The sequence below is a fragment of the Hemicordylus capensis genome, chromosome 4 (genome assembly GCF_027244095.1).
Source record: "Hemicordylus capensis ecotype Gifberg chromosome 4, rHemCap1.1.pri, whole genome shotgun sequence".
NCBI classification, from domain to species: domain Eukaryota; kingdom Metazoa; phylum Chordata; class Lepidosauria; order Squamata; family Cordylidae; genus Hemicordylus; species Hemicordylus capensis.
The window spans coordinates 243,960,339-243,980,558 of record NC_069660.1 but is presented as its reverse complement, the minus strand read 5'-3'; the positions used below and the strand labels follow the sequence as shown (position 1 = coordinate 243,980,558).

At 45.1% G+C, this 20,220-nt stretch overlaps 1 protein-coding gene across 3 annotated transcripts; it reads left to right on the top strand.

Annotated features, from left to right (window-relative positions):
* The first annotated feature begins 4,483 nt into the window (after window positions 1-4,483).
* Window positions 4,484-19,750, top strand: ADCYAP1 (adenylate cyclase activating polypeptide 1). Of its 3 annotated transcripts, XM_053248250.1 has the most exons (8): window positions 4,484-5,403; window positions 5,676-5,783; window positions 10,573-10,707; window positions 11,369-11,464; window positions 13,478-13,612; window positions 14,200-14,314; window positions 16,374-16,459; window positions 17,381-18,020. In XM_053248250.1, the coding sequence occupies exons 2-8, from the start codon at window positions 5,683-5,685 to the stop codon at window positions 17,643-17,645; spliced, it is 933 nt and encodes a 310-aa protein (XP_053104225.1). In that variant the 5' UTR covers window positions 4,484-5,403; window positions 5,676-5,682; the 3' UTR covers window positions 17,646-18,020. The 3 variants fall into 3 exon arrangements, with proteins under 3 accessions (XP_053104225.1, XP_053104226.1, XP_053104228.1); XM_053248251.1 differs by lacking the exons at window positions 16,374-16,459; window positions 17,381-18,020 and adding an exon at window positions 19,724-19,750 and having other exon boundaries at window positions 4,516-5,403; XM_053248253.1 differs by lacking the exon at window positions 16,374-16,459 and having other exon boundaries at window positions 4,517-5,403; window positions 17,381-17,521.
* The last annotated feature ends 470 nt before the right edge of the window (window positions 19,751-20,220 follow it).

Genomic DNA, 20,220 nt, shown 5'->3' with positions numbered 1-20,220 from the left:
GGCTTATTTTTCCATTTTTCTGCTTGGTTCTTGACTTGTTCTTTCTTGTAGGCCTGCTTTCTTTCATTGGTGTTGAATAGTTTCTCATTATTGACCATTTGAAGTACATCTTCTTCACTGTCCTTGATATATTCTTCAAGGCCTCTTTTCTCCTCCTCTAGTGTTTGATGGACTTGCAGCATTCCTCTTCCACCTGAGCTGCGAGGGATGTATAGCCTATCAACATCACTGAGGGGGTGCAGAGCATGATTGATGGTCATTATTTTCCTGGTCTTACGATCTAGCGTCTCTAGCTCTGCCTGGGTCCAGTCTATTATTCCTGCAGTGTATCTGATAACAGGTATAGCCCAGGTGTTTATGGCTTGTATGGTGTTCCCACCATTGAGTTTGGACTTGAGGATTTTTCTAACTCTCCTGATGTATTCACTTCCAATTTTTCTTTTAACTTCAGTGTGTGTGATGTTATCTGCCTGGAGAATGCCCAAGTATTTGTAAGGTTTTTTCTCTTCCAGGTTCTTGATCTTGCTTCCATTGGGCAGTTCTATTCCTTCTGTTCTTGTTATTTTCCCTCTGTTCATTATTAATGCAACACACTTGTCTAGTCCAAATTCCATTGCTATATCGCTACTGAATATACGGACAGTGTTTAGCAGTGATTCGATTTCTGACTGGTACTTTCCATACAACTTCAGATCGTCCATGTACAGCAGATGGTTGATTTTACTGGATGTTTTAGATGTTTGGTATCCGAGGCCTGTTTTGTTTAGTATTTGTGAAAGTGGGGTCATGGCGATTACAAACAACAGAGGGGATAGTGAGTCCGCTATTATTATTATTATTATTATTATTATTATTATTATTATTATTATTATTATTTTATTTATTACATTTATAGACTGCCTCATCCAAAGGCTCTGGGCGGTGATTATCCTGAGTGATTATCAGGAAATATGTCAAAATTGGGCAGTGCCCACTATAAAATATGCTCAGATGTATTGTATACCACATAATAGAAACAAAAGAATATCATCATGTTTAAACTGACAAATTACACATTTACAACTTGCTAGGGCCAGATGGCATTCACCCCAAAGCTTTAAAACTTATATGTTATATTTCAAAATAGGCAAGTCATCATTAAAATCATCCCCTTTACTAGAGGAATGGAAGATAGCCAGTCTAAAACTAGGTTTTTTTTTTTTTTTAAAGGTACCTAGCTGTGACCTGGCAAATTATAGACCTGCCTATACAATTAAATCTGAAATCCCCCATCTGAAATCTGCTGTGAAGTGAACTTACATGTTGAGGAGGTGGAAAGTAAGTAGCCACCCAAATCACCAAATGAATATCATTCCCCAAAAAGCAACACAAGAATGTTTGTCTCAGATTTCATATTTGTCTGATGGCCCTTGTACAGTAGTTACTTCTCATCTGCTTGGTCTTTGGCAACCAAAATGTTTCAGGTCAAAATACAAAGTGCTGGTTATAACCTATAAAACCCTAAACAGCTTAGGCCCAAGGTATTTAAGAGAACACCTTCTGTGTTATGAGTCCCAACCCCTATTGAGATCATCTGTCTGTGGTTGCCACCAGCTCCTCTGGAGGCTCCTCAGGAACTGACCTTCTCCATTGCCACCTCCAAGGTTTTGGAATGTGGTCTCTGCTGAAATAAGAGCCTCCCCATCTCTTGCAGCTTTTAAAAGCACTGTTAAGATGCATTTATTTATCCAGGCTTTTAATTAGACTTATATAATTTGTTATGATTTTAAATTGTTTTAATGTTTTACTGTTTGTTTTAATCTGTGCTGCTTTATTGTACACCACCTAGAGATGTGAGTTTTGGGTGGTATATGAATATGTGAAAGAAAGAAAGAAAGAGAGAAAGAAAGAAAGAAAGACAAAATCTTGCTTCTCCTGAACCCCATTCTGCATGACAGAGAAAAAAGGAAATAATGCCAATAAAATAAGCACCAGTAAATGACTAGAACCAGATCCTACATACCTGGAGTTAGAAATAAAGCCTTCCAGGTACAAGAATTGGCCTAAAAAAGAGCACTTCCCAGCACTTCTGTGTTTAGAAATTAAGCACTGCTTACAGAATATACTACACAGGATATTTCACAAATTTACACAAATAAATATTGTATGATCAGAGGGCTGTGTTTGTAATTAGTGCTGGTGGATTAGGAAAAGGATTACTTAATGGAAAGTGGTATACCTTTCCTCACTGAGACTCTGCTTTTCCCCACTGCCCGATGCACTACTCAGCAGGAAGCATAGGAAGATGCCATATTTACGGACTTGGTGAAGACCCGTGTGCTGCAGGATTTCAGCCCTTACTCCTTGATCCTAAACACATACATTGGAAAGACATATTTAATCTGGTAGAATTTCTATCAAAATAAAGGATCAAGATGTTGCAATCACAGGTTTTTTGATGTTGTAAAATATGTTTTAGTTCAGTTTTCAATTTTTTTTTTAAAAAAAGACAATTCCTTAAAGAGAAAATGCAATATTTTAGAATGGCAGATACCCCTATAGGAAACCCATTTCTGATAGTTTGGTTTAATACCTCATCAACTATGAATTATAATAAATCACAGGAAAATGCAGCTAAGTGAATTATTTGTTTAGTGATTCAACCTTACCAAACCTCCCAAAGAACTGAAGAAAGATCTGGACACGACTTTCAAAATTAAGCCATGCACCTTTAAAACTTCCCACAAGGTGGCGGACGCTACTTGCAACAGGTTTTTCTGTAGTGGAACATCTCAGAAAGGTTCCCATAATCCTGAAAATCTATGAATTACAGTTCCTTGGGAATGGAAGAAAGAAAGGAAAAAGCTGATACTTTAATGGTATCAACTCACATGAATTCTAGTAGTGAATCCAATCATATTCATCAGTGGATACTTCTAAGAAACAGAACATGTATTTACCAAATGATTGGGTGAAGATTTTCATTGATTTGTTAGAAGCTCACTAAAATATAATACTTCTAATTATTATTTAAAATGCTTTTTACACAGTTCATTTTCATCAGATTTTGTCAGTGTTAATTATGGCTAACATTATAATTACTTCAGCTAAAGAAATCAGTGAAATCTAAGATTCACCATTAAATGGTATAAACATTTTGGATTTTAAGATCTCCCTGTGTACATGATAGCCAGTTTACACATGTTAAACCGAAATAATTAAATCAGGCAGGAAGTGAAAACATCATGCTTCTACATCTTCCTGATTCTGTTGCTCCTTAGCTTAATAATTACGACGCACAGCAGTAACTCCAGCAGTTTGTATTTTTTTGAGACCATTTTCTGAAATTAATCTGAAGTTATACCTCTGAGAGGGAAGCAATAAACTAGGCGGAATACCAAATTACTTGAAACCGAGACCGGACCGTGGTCTTTCTCTATCACTGCCCTTCCCCCACCTCATTAGGAAGATAATGCCTATGGATTGTGAGCTCCCGAGGAAGAATCCCCTTAAGAATTCCTTTGCATATGAAGTTTTAATGGAAATCCTCTCCTTCCTCTCTGCCTGTGCCTCCCAGAAAAGTCCAGAAAATAGCTGAGCTTCCCTGTTCTAGAAAAGGATTTTTTTTAAAAGATCCAAAAATAATGTCAACAGAATTGCCCTTTTCTAGTAATTTCCTTGTGTTTCAGTGTCTGGGAATTATTTCAGCCACCTGATTTGGTTTCTTTTGGTGGTGTAGAAATGATTATGCCATGTAATCAGATGGAACCTAAAAGCGTTATTAGACATCTTTGCTAAATTTGAAAAACGTGTCCATTAATACTTTCAAAATGAGAAAATAAATCACAGTGAATTGCTATTGCAATAAGCCATCCCTACTGTATGGGACTAAACTGGGATTTCCAGTTTTTCAGTGCCAACATGGGAACTCTGTAAATAAGGAACAATCTTGGTGGCGACGTTCTTCCAAGTTCCTTGTTTGGTTGCCAAAGTCAATTCAGCACCACAGTGTTTGGACAGCTCCACTGGGAAAGCAACTGTTCGCCCGGCGGGTAATCAATCCACCCACTGGCCACAAACTGTCAATTGCCAACACTAATTAGAAAATTACCGAGAACCCTCCAAGACTTCAAATAGCCTTTGAAAAACGAATCGTAATGATGATAATAACTACGACAGTGAGTGATTAAAAATATTTAATTGCTCTTTTTAAGGGAGCACATGTCAAAGATTAAGTTTTTTGGATGGTTAAGGAAATATCTCTAGGAGTTGGTCGTGCAGATCTTCTTTTTGATCCTAAGTCACTTACTTGGCAGTAAGTTCCACTGAAATCAGTGGGACTTATTTCCAAGCAAGATGTTCAGAACCAGGATATAAAATATATCCTTCAAGGACAGACTTTCCTATAGGAGTTATTTCGTTTAACGATCAGTCGCAGCAATATGGGGAAAAGGTGAATCTTGGACAATTAGCCACATTACAGAGACCTTCGGTTTGGAAGGGGCGGTGTGTGTGTGTAAGTTAAAGTGCTTATGAGAAGCTTATGACTCCTGCTGGCATCATCTAGGAGTTGGAATTGTTCAGTTCCTTGAGGAATTGGAGTGATGACGTCTTTTCTGATACCGATTATTACGTGACTGCAACAACAATAAAAAAAAGTCATTGGCAAATAAAAATCCGAACGCCACATCAACAGAGAAACAAAACTATCCAGACACCAGGCAAGGCAAGAAGGCAGGCAGAGACCCCTGTTTACAAAAGGGGGCTGGCGATCAGACAGCTAAGAAGGTGCAAGAGATCTGATAGCTAAGGAAAGGTCTAGGATAGCAGCACTCAGCGGCGGAGGGCTGGTCAACTTAGAAGGCACAGAAGGGCAAAGAGAGAAGGAGAGGAAGAGGTGAAGAAGGAGCAGGAGCCGAAGCCAGAAGCAGCTTGACGAAGAGAAGAACATCTCCGTAGCATCCGCTAGAACGCAGCCAGCCCCCACCTTCCTCCCTGGTGCCTTTCCGCTCTTTCTTTCCCATCGATAGGGATTCCCCTTTTTCCTATTTCCCTCCCCCCATCCCCCGTTGTCCCTTTCCTGCCGGCCAGACTCCGTGCAAACTTTTGTGTGTGTGTGTGTGTGTGTGTGTGGTTAACCGGTTCTCTCTCTCCCCCGCCACCAATACGCTAGGCAGCTAACAAGTCGATCTGCTGTCTGTCCCACGCCCCCTCCCTTCCTGCGGCTTTCCTTTTACCCATCAGAGGAAGAAAGGCACAGAGAGAGAGAGAGAGAGAGAGAGAGAGAGAGAAGCGATGCTTCAAGAGTCTTAACCATCACCACCGAAACTTCCTGAGGGGGAAAGAAGAGAGAGAAATCGTTGTCTTTCACGTCCATTTTTGACCAGCCAAATCCTCCTAGTGCCGGCTGTTCCGAGTTGAATGGTAAGACGAACTAACTGAATGAAAAGCGCTTCGGGAGGGAGGGAGGGAGGGAGGTGGTGAGGGGGGAGGAGGGGGGGATGGAAATGAATGGGGAAAGGCGGTCGGGGCGGGGAGGAGAAGAGCTTGTGCCTGTTGATGAAGTGTCCCAGAGGCGGGTTCCCGAGCATCTGATGGGCGCCAGGTGACGCGAGTCTTTTCCTTAGCGGGCAAGTCCAGAGAAGGAGGCAGAGAGGAGCCCTTGTGACAGCGCTTTCTCCTTTCCTTCCTCCCAGAGTGGCGATGTGCAGGAAAGCGCTCCTAGCCTTGCTGGTCTATGGGATAATCATGCACTGCAGCGTCTACTGCTCACCTGCTGCTGGACTTCAATACCCCGCGCTGAGGTAAGATCGCTGCTGCCTGCCCGTACTTTCTCCCCACCATGGTTGAGGGCTAGCCTTAGCTTTTAGGCGGTTCTCGTTTCTGGATCTCAGAAGTGCAACTCGGAGCTGTCCAGCTTGGTCCCTCCAGTCTCTTGCTAGCTAGTCTCCTGCTAGCCCTTCCTTGCTAAGAAGGAAAACGGTCCATGGATGTCCTCCTTCACTAACCTTGGGAAATGGGTTAAAAGAGATGCCACAGCACAGGGTTCAACATCCGGGCTCCTTCCCTTGCCTAGAGACAGTGTTTACGGTCTAGAAAAGATTAAGGTTAGGCACACTGGCGGCGGTCCTGAATACCGCGATCAAATGGAACCCAAGGAAATGTGTAGGTTATGATTGATGCCTGAGTGTGTGATTGAGGGCGCGCGCGCGTCTCTCTGTATGCGTGCTCACCGCATGTGAATGGCTTAATAGCCCGGGCTCTTTAACTGGAAGCCGCGCTATCCTAAAATATCTTCATTAAGATGTATAGGATTGAATCTCAGCTTCCTCTGCTGTCTCCAATACCATCATTTCTATTTGGAGGTTCCAGTTCGGGTTCTCTTCTGAGACATGAATTTCATACCATAATTCGATGGAACTGAAAAGCCTCCGCCCTCAATAGAAAGACAGTTGTTGAGGTGTTAGGCAGGTGTCCTCGTGGAGTCTTACTTCGAAATAATATGTTCAGGATCAGGTTGTACTACCTAGGTGCACATTCAAAGATCTGAAGTGCCAAGAAATGTTAAGCAGGTTATTATGTATCAGTCACTGTGTGTGAACCCTAGAGAAACTTGTTTTCTCGGAAGTAAATGTCATTAATTTCAACGGAAGTTACTTCCATGTAGACCAGTCCTATGCATATATATTTGGAAGTAAGTTCTACTATGCAGCTTATTCTTAGTTAAGTGTGCATATAACTGCAGCCTTATGTTCTTAGCGAACGTACGGCTGCATCCAGGACATAAGTACACATGGTTACATGTAGAAGTCCATTCACTTCTGATCCTGAATTTGGCTTCCTATAACCTGCTACGTTTGTTTGGCAGGTATTTTAACCCGTGGCAAGTAGATGATGGCAATTAACTGTAGTTATAAAAATGCTGCGGTATTGCTACATTTCTGGCATTGCGAATCACAAGTAGGAAACGACAAGCAGAACACGACAGAATTCAGTACATTATATATTGTATTCTTTCATGTGCTAGGTGTCTTTTCCTACCTGTGACTCGCACTGCCAGAAATGAGAGAAATATATACTGTATTTTTGATAAGCAACCAGATCCACCTACGACGATTTCAGCCAATTTAGAGACAGTCAACTCAATAAGAGCTAACACTTCAGTTCGAACACATTTACCTAAAGGAATTAGGTTCCCTTCATTTTAGTGGTTCTTGCTGCTAGATAATTGTGTTTGGAATGAAAGTGTCCGTCGCTTTAAATCTAGGATTTTCCGTGTTAACTGATTTGTGGCCCAGACCAAAAGGCGCTCAGAACGTATCCACGTGACTGGTGTAGGTTTAACGACGGTCTCAAACGATGCGATTTTATTGGCTGATTTGGTCTGCCATAGCATCCTTCAGACTTTCCATGTAAGACTGTAAAGCTTAGTTAGTAAAGGTTCCTGGAAATGGAAACACTATGATCTCCAAGGATTTCCAGACTGGAATATATCAATCTATTTTCGCCCATATATGTTTCACTGAAAGGCAATGTGATCGGGATGTTAAACTGCTCCCTCAAATGCCATTAAATTGGAATTTTTTACCCAAAACATTTGCTTCTGGATGGATCCAATGAGTTTACGGTAGAAGACGCCAATCGCATTTTCTTGGAAGTAAGTTCCATTGAAATGAAATCTTCTAGGAGGTTGAAGCTGCAGTATTCAAACCGCTTTCTTATACTAAAATCCTAGACGCATTTCCTGGGCAATAATCTCCACCGAAACATATTCCAAATAGCTGTGTATGCTGAGGACAGAAGAAGCATATACTAGGAACTGAAGACAGGATGGTCGTGCCAATCTGCATGCCACAACCAGCGTAGTAGCAGAGACATCCAGTAGACGTCTTAAACTTGCTGGCTCCGAGGAGACAAAGAAGGGGAATTTATTGGACCGACCTGGATTGCTGGTGGAAGAACTTGCAACATTTAAACATCATAGGCTCTTCACCTGAAAACTTAGTTGATTCAATAAAATACGAAATTGCACCTACTTTTTATCCCCCTAGTCCAAAAGATGCTAGATGTGGTGAGGACTTTTTTAAAAGGATCAAAACTAATGCAGGATAAGCATATTTGTATTGGACACAAGAAACCTAGTAACAAATTGGCATTAGCCATGACCACTAAATAGAACCAACCACCTTGCCTAGAAGCAGGATACCTCTGATTATCAGCTCAGGGCAAAGCATTACTTTGGGCCCCTGCCGTGCACTTCCTAAATGCGCCAGGAGGCTAGCCACTACTAGAGACAGAATGTCGAACAGATGGACCTTTGGGTTGAGCTAGCAAAGCAAATATTGTGTTTGTATGGAAGCTCTTGTAGCCCGGTGGCAGGCATAGCTGGAGAGGAAGGAATCATTCTCAGCTCTCGCTCTCTCTCGTTGGAGGAGAGTTTAACGCAAGGGAGGGCTCTGGAATCGGCGTCGCAGACTTAGAAGAGGGAGGGCGCTGCTCCAGTCGAAAGGGGAGTTTTCGCCCAGCATTGTTCTATACGAGAAGGGACTCCACCAGCCAAGACAAGCGCGGCCCCCTATTGGTTTCTAGACCAGACGAACTGAGAGGCGGGGCTACCCGTGACAGGCAGCTCTCTCCTTCCCCCGAAGGGGCCCTTGCGGCTGCGGTTCAAGCCTGGCAACTGCGGGAAGAGACGCCCCAAGTGCGCTCCTGCTGCGCCGCGCAGGCTCGGGGGTTGCCCTGAAACGAACCAGCCTCTGCCACCACCGCCCTCCTCCCTCAGACTCGGAAGAGAGGACTGCCCCACCCTGGCTTCTTCTGGCTCGCCCTCCGCCGCATCCTTGAAGGGCTGGCGGTGGTTGGGGGGAGCAGTGGCTTGCTCCTGTGGGTCTGGAATCCTAGCCCCACAGGAGCTGGGGGTGGCGGCGGCGGCAGCGGCGCTTGGCTCGGAGCGCGGGCCCTCGCTTCATTCAAACGCCCGAATTAGCAGCAGTGAAACACTTAAGGCGCATTCATTATTGATAGCTCCTGCCAGAGCTCTGCAGCCTAAAATAGCTACCGGAGACATGCAGTGACCTAAATAGCTGCCGGAGATACACACAGTGACCCAAACGGGAGGGAAACGGAGCGGCGTGTGTGTGTGTGGGGGGGGGGGGTCAGTGAGTTGTAGAGGCAGGTGTGTTTGGGTCTCTCTGTGTGTAGGGAAAGGAAGCAAAACCCAAACAAGGAAGCCTTAAAGGAGCGGGACGCGGTTCGACGGCAAGAGCAGACTCAGGTTCTGAGCCGGATCGACCACACAGATGCGGTCTAGTGGCTGAGTTTAGACGAGGGCGATTCTAGTTCCAAACTCCGCTCGGCTATGAAGCTCATTGGTCCCAGTTGTCCCCTCTTCCTCTTTCACCTGCCTCGCAGGCATAAGTCCGACAGCTAAAGTGTAAAAAAAAGCCTGCACCTTTCAGATACGGTGGGATCAAAATCTAGCAAGAGATTCCGGGCGAAGGAATAATCTTCTGGAGTTTATTTGTGACAAATATATCTTGTCCAGAAGCTGAGGGAGATCTATATTGGAAGTGGCTTATCATGAGTCCCATCATCTTCATAGCAAGACCGGCTAAGAGACTTATCCAAAGGAAAGTCTTCTCCCATGAGTTTCATGGCCGAGTAGAAAAGTGAACCCAAGTCTGAGTCTAATGCTGCTCTAGTACATTAGAACAGTGGTGTAGTGAGGTGGGGGGAGGCGCAGGGAGGGAGCGCCGGTGCTTCTGGCTTCTCGGGCTGTTGCGGTGGGTATGGCCATGGGGGCTGTCATGGAGAGCGCCTGCACTTCTGAATTTGCAACTGCATGACTGCATTAAATGGACCCTCCCAAGGGGGCATCTCCTCGTTATCTGTCCTAGCTAGACGCGCGAAGGAAAAATGAAACCAAGTTTGTCTCTAGATACGTCAACTATGCAGCTAAATGCAATTAAGATTTTGTTTTGTTTTTTTAAGACAAGAAGTGGGGGACTGGTCTAGGGTCCTCCCTCGGTTCGGATCGACCGGCTGGCCTTGGACCCGTGAACCTCGCCTCTCCTCACGCTTCCGTATAGGAATACTATACGACAGACGGGATGGAGAGTAGATCTAAGGCGGGGTGGGGGAGGAGGGAAGCGGGATTCCTCTTGTAGGTCACACAGTCCGCTCCTACACTCTTTGACTGAAAGGTTTATAGGGATACAAAGTGTCAGTTAAAAGAAGCGTGTGTGTGTGTGTGTGAGAGAGAGAGAGAGAGAGGGGGGGGGGCCTGGACGGAGATCATCTGTCCCCTCCTCCCAGCCACCCATTTGGCATCTGGTTGTGCTGTCTTTGCTCTGGGAAGCAACCCGGCTCGGTAAGCCGGCCAACAGTAGCGCTGTTGTGGGGTGGGAAAAAGAGGCTCAGGCTTGGGCGTCATTCGCGGATCTGTGGGCATTTGTGTGTGTGTATGTGTGTGTGTGTGGGGGGGGGGGGGTAGGTCCTCTTGTTCCAAAGGACTACCTGCCCCCACACATCCTCTCCACCCGAAACCAAGGTTTTGGGAAGCCTCCCTCCTGACGGGCTCCCCTTCTCTGGCAGGCTGGAAGACGAGGTGTATGACGAAGACGGCAACACCTTGCCAGACTACGCTTTCGACAGCGACCCCGTGGGGATAGCCGACCCTGCCTCCATGCTGGACGACGTGTACACCTTGTACTACCCCCCGGAGAAGAGGTGATGAAGGTGGCCAGGACCCTGCTGCTGCTGCTGCTGCTGCTGCTGCTGCTGCCGGGCGCGCTTCCAGGGCACGAGTCCCAGGAAACATCATGCAGAGCAGCTCTGGGCTGCCTGCACCGGAGGCGGACTGCTGGGCGGGGGTGGGAGCGGGGCTGGGTTCGAGGAGACGATCGCAGCTTTGTCTGGGGTGGGTGGAGGAGGGGCAGGAGAAGCCAGCCTCTCCTCCTCATACGGACGAGCCCCCTCTCTAAGATGTCAGCCAACCGGCAGCGGGAGCAGGGTGTGGAGGGAGAAACCCGGAGACAAAACCCGGCTTACCTCCCCAAGAGCAGCCGGAAGCAGCTTGTTAGCAGCAGCAGGGCGAGTCCCGTCCTTGCAACTGACCAGAACTGCCCGGCGCGCTCAGCTGAGGAACGCTGCTCGGCAAACAGGAGGCGGGTGGGCGCTGGCTTTTGCTGCCAAGACAGGCGCGGGCGGGGCAGGATCTCCCTGGGGGACCCGAGCAGAGGCAGAAGACCACCACCCCTCACCTTGCCGAGGCTTTTCTGCCCTCCGCCGCAGACCCACGCGAGGAGGTTCCTCGTCACGGGCGCTACTGGTGCTCTGGACCGCTTGTTGAGCTGCGGTTTCTCTCTCCCTTCCCTGTTTCTCCCTTTAGGCACGCGGACGGGATCTTTAATAAAGCCTACAGGAAAGTGCTGGGCCAGTTATCGGCGAGGAAGTATCTGCATTCTCTGATGGCCAAGCGGGTGGGGTAAGACATTCTTCCTGTTTGGCGGGGCGTGTGTGTAGAAAAGGCATTTCGCCATAAAGCCAGGCTGAATGGACCATCCAGTGGGCAGTAGAATGGATTAAACGGCTTACTGAGAGGATGGCATTCAGCAGATCGACCGATCGATCGCAAAACCTGTTCACTATTAGATCCCAGACCCTCTCAGTGGTCTTAAGCAAACCAGTCTTGGGTTAGGAAGTAAATACATAAAGGATCAAAATGCCAAGTGGCTACCTCCAATGCAACTCCGTCGGCATAAATAACTTATGGATCAAGCTGCCAGCTTCCCCACTGGGCCATTTATAGTCCAGCCACGATCGAAGTAGCCAGATCAATGGACATTTTGCTGTTCCATCCTGTCCTCCCTCCTTCACCCCCGCCCCCCCCGCGTGCTTATTGCATTGCAGTCAGGATCGCGAGCCTATATAAGTTTGCACGGATACCCTTCAAATCGTGAGGCAGACTTACTTCCACACATAATTCCAGAAAGGGAGCCCTGTTAGTCTGCTGTCGCAAAATCAGCAAAGGCGTGGAACAATAAATGTGTTAATGTTGCTGCTACAGGATTCTGTGTTGTCTTTAGCTTCCCCAAAAGATGCTTAGAGTCAAGGCGCAAATTAGTTTAGGGCTACATCTAAGTATACTTACTACCTTGGAACTAAATCCCATTGAAATCAACGGGACTTCCGAACAAACAAGGTGAAGACAGGGCTACAGAGCGAAATCCTTGAGGAGTACAGTTCAGAAGCCGTTCACTTCAGAGAAGTCCTATTACAATTAATTAATTTCCCTGGCTTGCATCCTTGGGATAATCGCAGCAAGCGGTGCTGCTCCCCCTAAGAACAGAGTGTAACGTAATAAGACAACGGCCTCGCAGCCTCCCATCCTCCCTCCCTCTCCATCCTAATCTGATAGAATGAATGGAAAAGGTGCCGAGAGAAGCTCAGCTGATAAAGCCCTTGTCAGTTTCACCCCTCTCCAGATTCTGACCTATCGGGGTTGATGATTAAATACTTAGGGTTCCTCAAGGACAAGATTTCCATCTATCTGGCCACAGATCTCCCTATAATTTTGTGGCCCGGAAATAATAATTAAAAAAAACAGCTAAAAAGACACACAAGACTGCCGGCCTCCTGCCTCTGGTTGCAGTCTGCACTGCAGACCCAGACACTTAGCCGGATGCCAACCCGTGTATGTGTGTGTGTGTCAGCAGAAGGCAACATTTTAATAAAGCCCATGGGGAAATGGATTACACAATTTCATAATGAATAATTCATGCCATGAAGAGATCGTCTCCCGACTGTCGGCTTGGATTATGATCAGACTTCAACTTCCGCAGCGTGTTTCGAGAGAGCCTTTGTTTCCCTGCATGGAGGACCTGCCAATTTCTGTCCCTGGTCTACGTGTTGCGTTAGCTTCCAAAAGGTGGCGAAGGGGAGCCCCAAGCGAGCCCAGCCAAAACACCAAACCTTGCCTAGTCCAAATACTTTTGGAAAACTCTGTGATAAGATGTGATGATAAGCTTTGTGTCATCAAAGAAGCTAAGCTCATCTAATTGATACAGGCCACTGTTTTGAGAGGGTAGGCCGATTGCCTTTGCGCAGATTAATTTGATTAAAATGGGAAGGGGAAACAAAAACAAAACAACAAAACACCACCCCAAACATAGCGGAGAGCATCTCTGGGGGGGGGAGAAAACAATGTAACAAGTTAACTCTATAAACGAGGTGATGAACTCGATAATAATGAATCCACACGGACCGAAAGGGTGGAAGGTGGTGAACCAATGCTTAGATCACTGCGTTCCAGCAAACTCCAAACGATGCTAAAATTGAGCAGTGCTTGAGGACAAGAGCCATTGTTTGTATGCTGGGCGTTGTTGGTGTTTCGGCTGCAGCGAGCGGGACTCCCCGTTTACCCACAGTTAATTAGGTCCCCCAGCCTGAAGTCCTGGTGATTGCAACAGCCTTTTGCTCTGCTCTCTTTCCCTTGCAGTGGGGCAAGCGACCTGGAGGACGACTCGGAACCGCTTTCCAAACGGCATTCGGACGGCATCTTCACAGACAGCTACAGCCGCTACCGAAAACAAATGGCTGTTAAGAAATACTTGGCAGCAGTCCTGGGGAAAAGGTATAAACAAAGAGTTAAAAACAAAGGACGCCGAGTAGCCTATTTGTAGCGATGAGTTTCCCACCCGCTCCTGTGTATACAAAAAAAGCCCCGAAAAAAACAAAAACAGAAACAAAAAGCAAAACCCGAGAGAGGACCCCACCCCCACAAAAGGTCATTTCCAAACTGACTGATTAATCACCGCTCCTGTGTTATCTAAACATGTATTTATGTATGAAGTAAAGCCATTAAATGAATATTTTGATAATAATATTGTTTTTCTTTTGTACAAGAAGCAGTTTTAAGAATAAGCACTAGAGAAACGCACAGATCTACTTTGTGGACCAATCCTTAAATTAATTAATTAATTGATTAATGAAAGAATAGACTTTATAAATGCTAGAGCTATATCCATAGTCTAGGGAATAGAGAGGACCAATTATTGTTCAGTGGTTAGCATTGCACAAGGGACTGAGGACATGCCCCTGAGCTGTTTTATGTTTTTATATAAAATAGAAGAAAACAAAAAAGAGAGACAATCATTGTTTTGAATATGACTCCTATTTTTGTAACGGAAATTAAAAGGACAGTATTTTTATCCACGACAGGGTTGAAGAAATTACTATTCTCCATTTGCTACTGTACATAGACAAAGCTGCCCTACTACAAGGGGATTATGATGCTATTGAGTTGGGAGAATTGCTGACGCAGTTTCTTGCCCCGGTGAGTCCCCTATCAGGCTCCTTTGACGCCCCCCCCTTTAAGGGACACGTCCCTTCCCTTCCCCTTCCCTGCCCATTCTCCTCCTTGCTAGAGATGGCATTTTCCTGCTTTCTTTGATTGCCCTTTTCTGTGTATCCATGTCTGCTCTGGTACGAAGTCAAGAAGGGCGCCTACTCAGGATCACTTAATGTGGATCAGTCACCTTTTTAACACCTTCTCTGAACCATCCTGTCCTGCTACTCACAATCAGGATGACCAAAGCGTGGATTTTCCCACGCACTCGATGCTTCGGGGAGAAGTGGGCATTCCGATCCGCGTTAGTGATCGTGACTAGGGAGAGTGGTAGGTGTTCCAGTTCAATTAAGAGGAAATAAAAGAGTGCGATCTCGTACATGTGGCGGAAATTATTATTATTAATTTTTTTAAAAAAACCTTCCCTAGACAGGAACCTCTCTAGGGAAGAGTTTTTGTTTTGTTTTGTTGAAAAGCAGACCATGGAGGGGATGGAAACAACCAGAAAAAACAAGCCTCTCTCCATCCACCGTATATATACAATTTTCTTTCTTTTCCTGATTGGAGGTAAAGTAAATAAGAAGTCCGATCATTGAGGAAGAGTTTGGAATTCAGATCTAGGAAGGTACAGTGAAGAAAGTACCTCCCTCCCACCCATTTGGGTTTTGGACTGGCACGGTTTAGTTTCTATGCTAAATACAATCTCCCCATTAGGCCGGATCTCTTCATGCAGCAGAATGAGATGGTGGAGTCCTGAAGTGGTAGAGTGGACCTGAGGTTTCAAATAAGTAGTAGTAAAAGGAAAACCTCCTACGGGTAGAAAACTGGTCCGTCAGGGAGAAAGATTCTATCTCAACTTTCTCCCTGCTGTGCTAGTTTTCTACTTGCAGAGAGTTAAAACAGCAACAACAGCAACGGTCACAACAGCAGCAGCAGCAGCAGTAGTAACAACAGGGGAGCATTCGAGAAGAGATCTCCTTCCTGCGATCTGAAGCGGCGCACGTTCCATTCTGCCATCTCAGGATTCTACCACCTGATTCGCACTCCTTCTCCTGCACGCGCCGATCCAGCCTTGGAGATCCACGACCAGAGGGCAGTCTGGTGTTGGATCTTGATGCAAAGTATCACGTGTAACTCTCCAGTGCTGTCCATCCTTCTGTTCTTGTGATATTGGCTAGCGTTCTCTCCTTAGAGCCCCGCCTCCTTCCCTTGGCAGTGGGAGTCACTTTCTCTCTCGCTTTGGTTGTTCCCTGTAGAAGACCTTTCTCACTCCCTCCTCTTGGCCTCTCTCGCAGTGTTGTGTTTTCCATCCGGTTCACTTTATTTCCCTTCGAAAACAACCACCATCGATTAATTATATTTGTGAACGCCTCTCGGGCACTTTTGGTTTTGTTATGATGCAGCAAACTTTTATTGTAAGACCGTTTTAGGCCCCTCCCCCCTGTTGTAGCGACTATATCTATATATCTCTATATACCACTAAATAATTATGCACTATTACGAAAAGGTTCTCTCTTTTTTTTTGGTTCCTTGTTGATTTATTGAGTTTGGAGGTTTAAAATGTATTTTTCTACATTATGGCTTTAACCGCTTAGTAAAATTTATTTCATACAATCAACTTTTGTCATGCTAGAATGTGTAGTGTCCACTTGCGCTTCAGTTTCCAGTACTTGATCAAACATCTTTCTGTACGGACGTGTATATCTTGAAGTGTGTGTGTGGTGGGGCTCGGAGAAGAATGGAGCAGGGATGGGACAGACAACTTGGAGGGAATTTAGTCTTCTTCGGATTGCTTCCGGGGAGTTAACAACCAAATGCATAACTCAGTTCAGTTGATGTACTTGGATTTAAGCCGATCTAGTTCTGTTGAAATCGATGGGGTTTAGTAGGACTGCGATTCCAAGCTGTTTTGGAAGCAAGATTCCCCCTACTCCATCCATTCATACCTATGTGTGATGCGCCTGCGCAGAACACCGCTCATAGGTATGAATGAATAGAAGCCATTCAAAGAACAGGTAACGAAACCTCTATTTCTATTGACATCCAGGGAACTTGGTTTTTCAAAGATCAACACGATCTTCAGCACAGCTATCCGGAAAACAACAACAAAAAACCCCGTCCTGTTCATTTCAAGTGAGAAAAACGTCCGCATAAACAACTTCAGGTTAATTGACAAAATGCATGTAAATTTGCTTCTTTCCCATTTCTGCAGCCCAATCCCACAGTCAATTATTAAATTAAAGGACCCGGCTTTAAATCAGTTGATAAGTACTCTTGCTCCGAACAAAGGGATTTTATTTCTGAGTAAAAGCGTGCTTATCCAACTGGAGACAGAGGGGTTAGAAGCAACACTCTAATCCGAAGCACATTTTTCGGTTAAAGGGGTGCCTGGATTTCCAAGCAGGCGTGATTATAATCAGGAGCGTCTGTAGGGCTAAAACTACAGCATTAGAGTGAGAATAATCAGTTGGTGGACCCACCTACCCCGGAAGGATCCACGCCCAACCCATTCTCTTAAAATACATTGCTTTCCCCTCTTGGCATTTAATCTGAAATGATCAAAGGGGACCTTGGCAACCTGCCTCCGTCCCTGCAGAAATCCGGAACCACGCGAGGTCCCCACCTCCCTGCTGGCACCGGCTTCCGAGGGAGGAGGACTTTGAGGCTGGCCTGGGAGTCATAATCGGCTGGATTCCAAGTCCCTCCGTTGAAGTGGGTTGTGGATTTTGGGGGCTCTGGAAAGACGGAGCCTCACTGCAGTGAGTGGATCTCTTGCCAGGGAAACGGGCCGAGCGGCTGAGAAACCCCCTCCAACTCAGCCGGTTGATCTCCTGGGCGAGCCATGCACGCATCCAGGGGGAGGGGGAAAGAGCGCAGTCCCCCGCCCGGCTCCCGCCCCAGTCGACCCAATGCGGTCAGGGTCCCGAGTCATCCATCACAGCAAACCCAATTGAGTTTGCGGGTCCCGCGCGGCCGTCTAGGGCCGCCTTCGGTCTGATGCTGCCGGGCGGTGTGTATGAGATCAATCTTACTTGAATTTTGCATTCTCCTCAGGCTATGTGACGCAGGATGCCGTGTGCAGCTTTTCGTGCCTTCCCTTCGCCTTTTAAATCGCCACGAGTTCACAGATGGCTATTTAGTGGCCCTACAATGCTGCAACACACATCGGCTTGCATCCCCTCCCCCCGTTCTTTCTTTTGTTAAAAGTCTCTTTAATTCCTCTCGAGCCTGGCAAGTTGTTCCTTTTGACGAGGACAATGGGCAGGACCTTGCTGCGTGTTTGTGCCCCCCTGTTTGGTGCGGTGACGGCGACCTCTAGGGCTCCGTATTGACGTGCTAGTTGCTCAGCTTCTCCTTGCCAGGCCAGTGGGCTAGCCCCTTAAGCCTCGATCGCCTCTCTAGGCTAGCTATCCTCTGTCGCCAAGAGCCTTAAAGCTAATGGATCCAATGGGAAATCCAGTGATCACTGAGGTTAGATGTCTGTCTTTGGGAGATATATCTATATCTATATCTATATATCTATATTTTTTCCTTCTTCTGTGTAGCAACTTGAGTATCAAAAAAAAAAAAAAAGGAAAAGCACTTCAGCAACAAGTATGATTATAGCACCCATGGTCTCGATCATTAGGACTTTGAGAACTGTTATTTCAAAGTGTGTAAAGTTTGTATTAATAAATTTTTGTAAACAATGCCATTTCGTCTAATGTTTGCGGGAGACAGTGCAAAAGGATCTCCACTGGAAAAAGACAGCTCTTAAATTAGCGTCTAACATTTACATCCTAATTTCTTTCTTTCTTTTTAAAACAAACCTATAAGGTTTCCTCTTTTCTTGCTTCTTTCCTGTTCTCACCTTCTATGATTCCACCCCACCTGCCCCCAAGTAGAAAACAACCTATGGTGGAATGCATTCTCAGAGGCAATTTAGATACAGTACAAAAAAACAACCGACCAACCATCCAAATAAATTGTGTTCCAGAATTGCTTCCCTTACATCACAGCAATTCACTGAAGCCAGTTAGGATGTAATCTCTATACTATCACTTAAGCGCGTTGCAGCGATTCCTGAGATTTGAGTCCTCCTACGGTCTGACTTAATCTCAGATTGATAAAGTTGAAGGCACAATCTTGAGAAAGTTAGTTGAAATCGACAGGATGTGCACCAGATTCTAAGCAAGTTTACATAGAAGTAACTCCCACTGAGTTCAACTCGACTTCTGAGTAAGCATGCTTAAGATCATGCTGTTCAGCTTTTAACTGTATATTTCTGTGCTGTTTTCAGTAGGACAGGAGTGCAAATCCCCTCTAAACATCTGAGGAGGAGTTCCTCAAACTGAACTCCCCCCTCCAAACCTAATAATCTGTATGATCAGATTTTACTGAATTCCACCCTCCAAACTTAATAATCTGTATGATCAGTCCAAAGTTCTTTCATTTCTCCTCAAAAAATTTAAGTGAGGAGTTGTTCCTCACAATTTCCCTCTGTCTGAACCACTGAGTTGGAACTAGCCATGGGTTCTAGAGCAATTCAATTCTGTACTCAGGCTAGGCCCTAAACTCATTTATTAGGGAGTAAATCCTGTTGGAATTGGTGGGGTTTTCTCTCTGAGTATAAGTATAGCTATCTGAAGATATCTCAATGAAAATGATTAAAACAACAACAACAACAAAAAAAACCAACAAACCCCACCAATACTTAGATGTGCATGTTTTACTCAGAAGCAAATTCCACTGAGGTGGGATTTTCTCCTTAGCATGTGTCTTTAGAGTTGCAACCATATTTTACAGTATATTGCTTACACCTGGGCTTTTACTGAACTCAATGGGATTTGAACAGCCCAGCTGTGCCCAGGTTTAACTCTTTCTTATAATGAAGAGGAGGATTTAACAAGGGTTTTTGTGCCATCTCCTCTGAATAACATTTTGGTAAACAATGTAAAGCATTATTTACTAAAATGTTATTCAGAGGAGATGGCACAAAAACCATCGCCCAATAGACCTAATGTGGTATATTAGGACTATTGGGCAATGACAACATTTTAAGATGCTAGATATGTCAAAGTTTCAAGATGCACCTGCACTGTGGCTTCGCCTAGATCTAAAATGTGTTGCTTTGGAAGACATCAACCAGCATTTGAAGAGTTAAAAGATTTCTTAGAGAAATTTATCTGCTAGCTAGGAAGGAGGCTGATTTGACAGCATAAGGATTCATAGCAGGGTATTCTATGGGGAAATCTTCAGTTAAATGTAGCAGAAATAATTGGAAACATTTTAGAGCCCTGTTATGCCTGTGATTGTGATTGCTGCAACAGATTTGATACTGTACTTAACTAGTTTGTAAAAGTGTCTCCAAATTTAAATTTAAAAACAAAATAAAACATCTTCCATTTTTCTTTGTAGAAAAACAAATAAACCATTCAAAGCCAAAAATAATGAAACCACCCAAGAGCAGCAAATTAGGAAGTCCTAAAAATAAAACAACGCAACCCGCTCCTTCGACTTCCATCCCCCAAATTATGTGCTTCTTTGGTATGAAACCTGTGCTTAGAAAACGGTGACGATTCTAAATTCTTGGAAGTGAGTCCAATTGGAGACTAACCTAAGTTCAACCAAGTTGCTTGAGAGTTCCACAGAAGCTTGTGGAAGACTGGACTATCAGGAGACAATCCACGGACAATTCACTGAGTACTTTGAAGTAAGTGCGACTGATGTTGCACTGACCTAAGTTCAGCAAAGTCACTTGCAAGTAAGTTCCATTCAGCTTATGGGAGAATGGGTTGATAGAAAACAATTCACTGAGCACTGCTGACTTCATGGGGTCCAATTGGTGTAAATAGTGTGGATTGTATGCTCTGGTATGAGGGCAGAGTGCTGGTGTGTGTGATCCAGTCTGTGGG

Excerpts from the sequence above, each read along its gene's own strand:
- ADCYAP1 (XM_053248250.1), top strand. The coding sequence starts at position 5,683 with ATGTGCAGGAAAGCGCTCCTAGCCTTGCTGGTCTATGGGATAATCATG. Across the intron at positions 14,315-16,373 it reads TGACGCAGTTTCTTGCCCCG|GGAACTTGGTTTTTCAAAGA; the intron begins GTGAGTCCCCTA and ends ATTGACATCCAG. Across the intron at positions 16,460-17,380 it reads CCCCGTCCTGTTCATTTCAA|GCTATGTGACGCAGGATGCC; the intron begins GTGAGAAAAACG and ends CATTCTCCTCAG.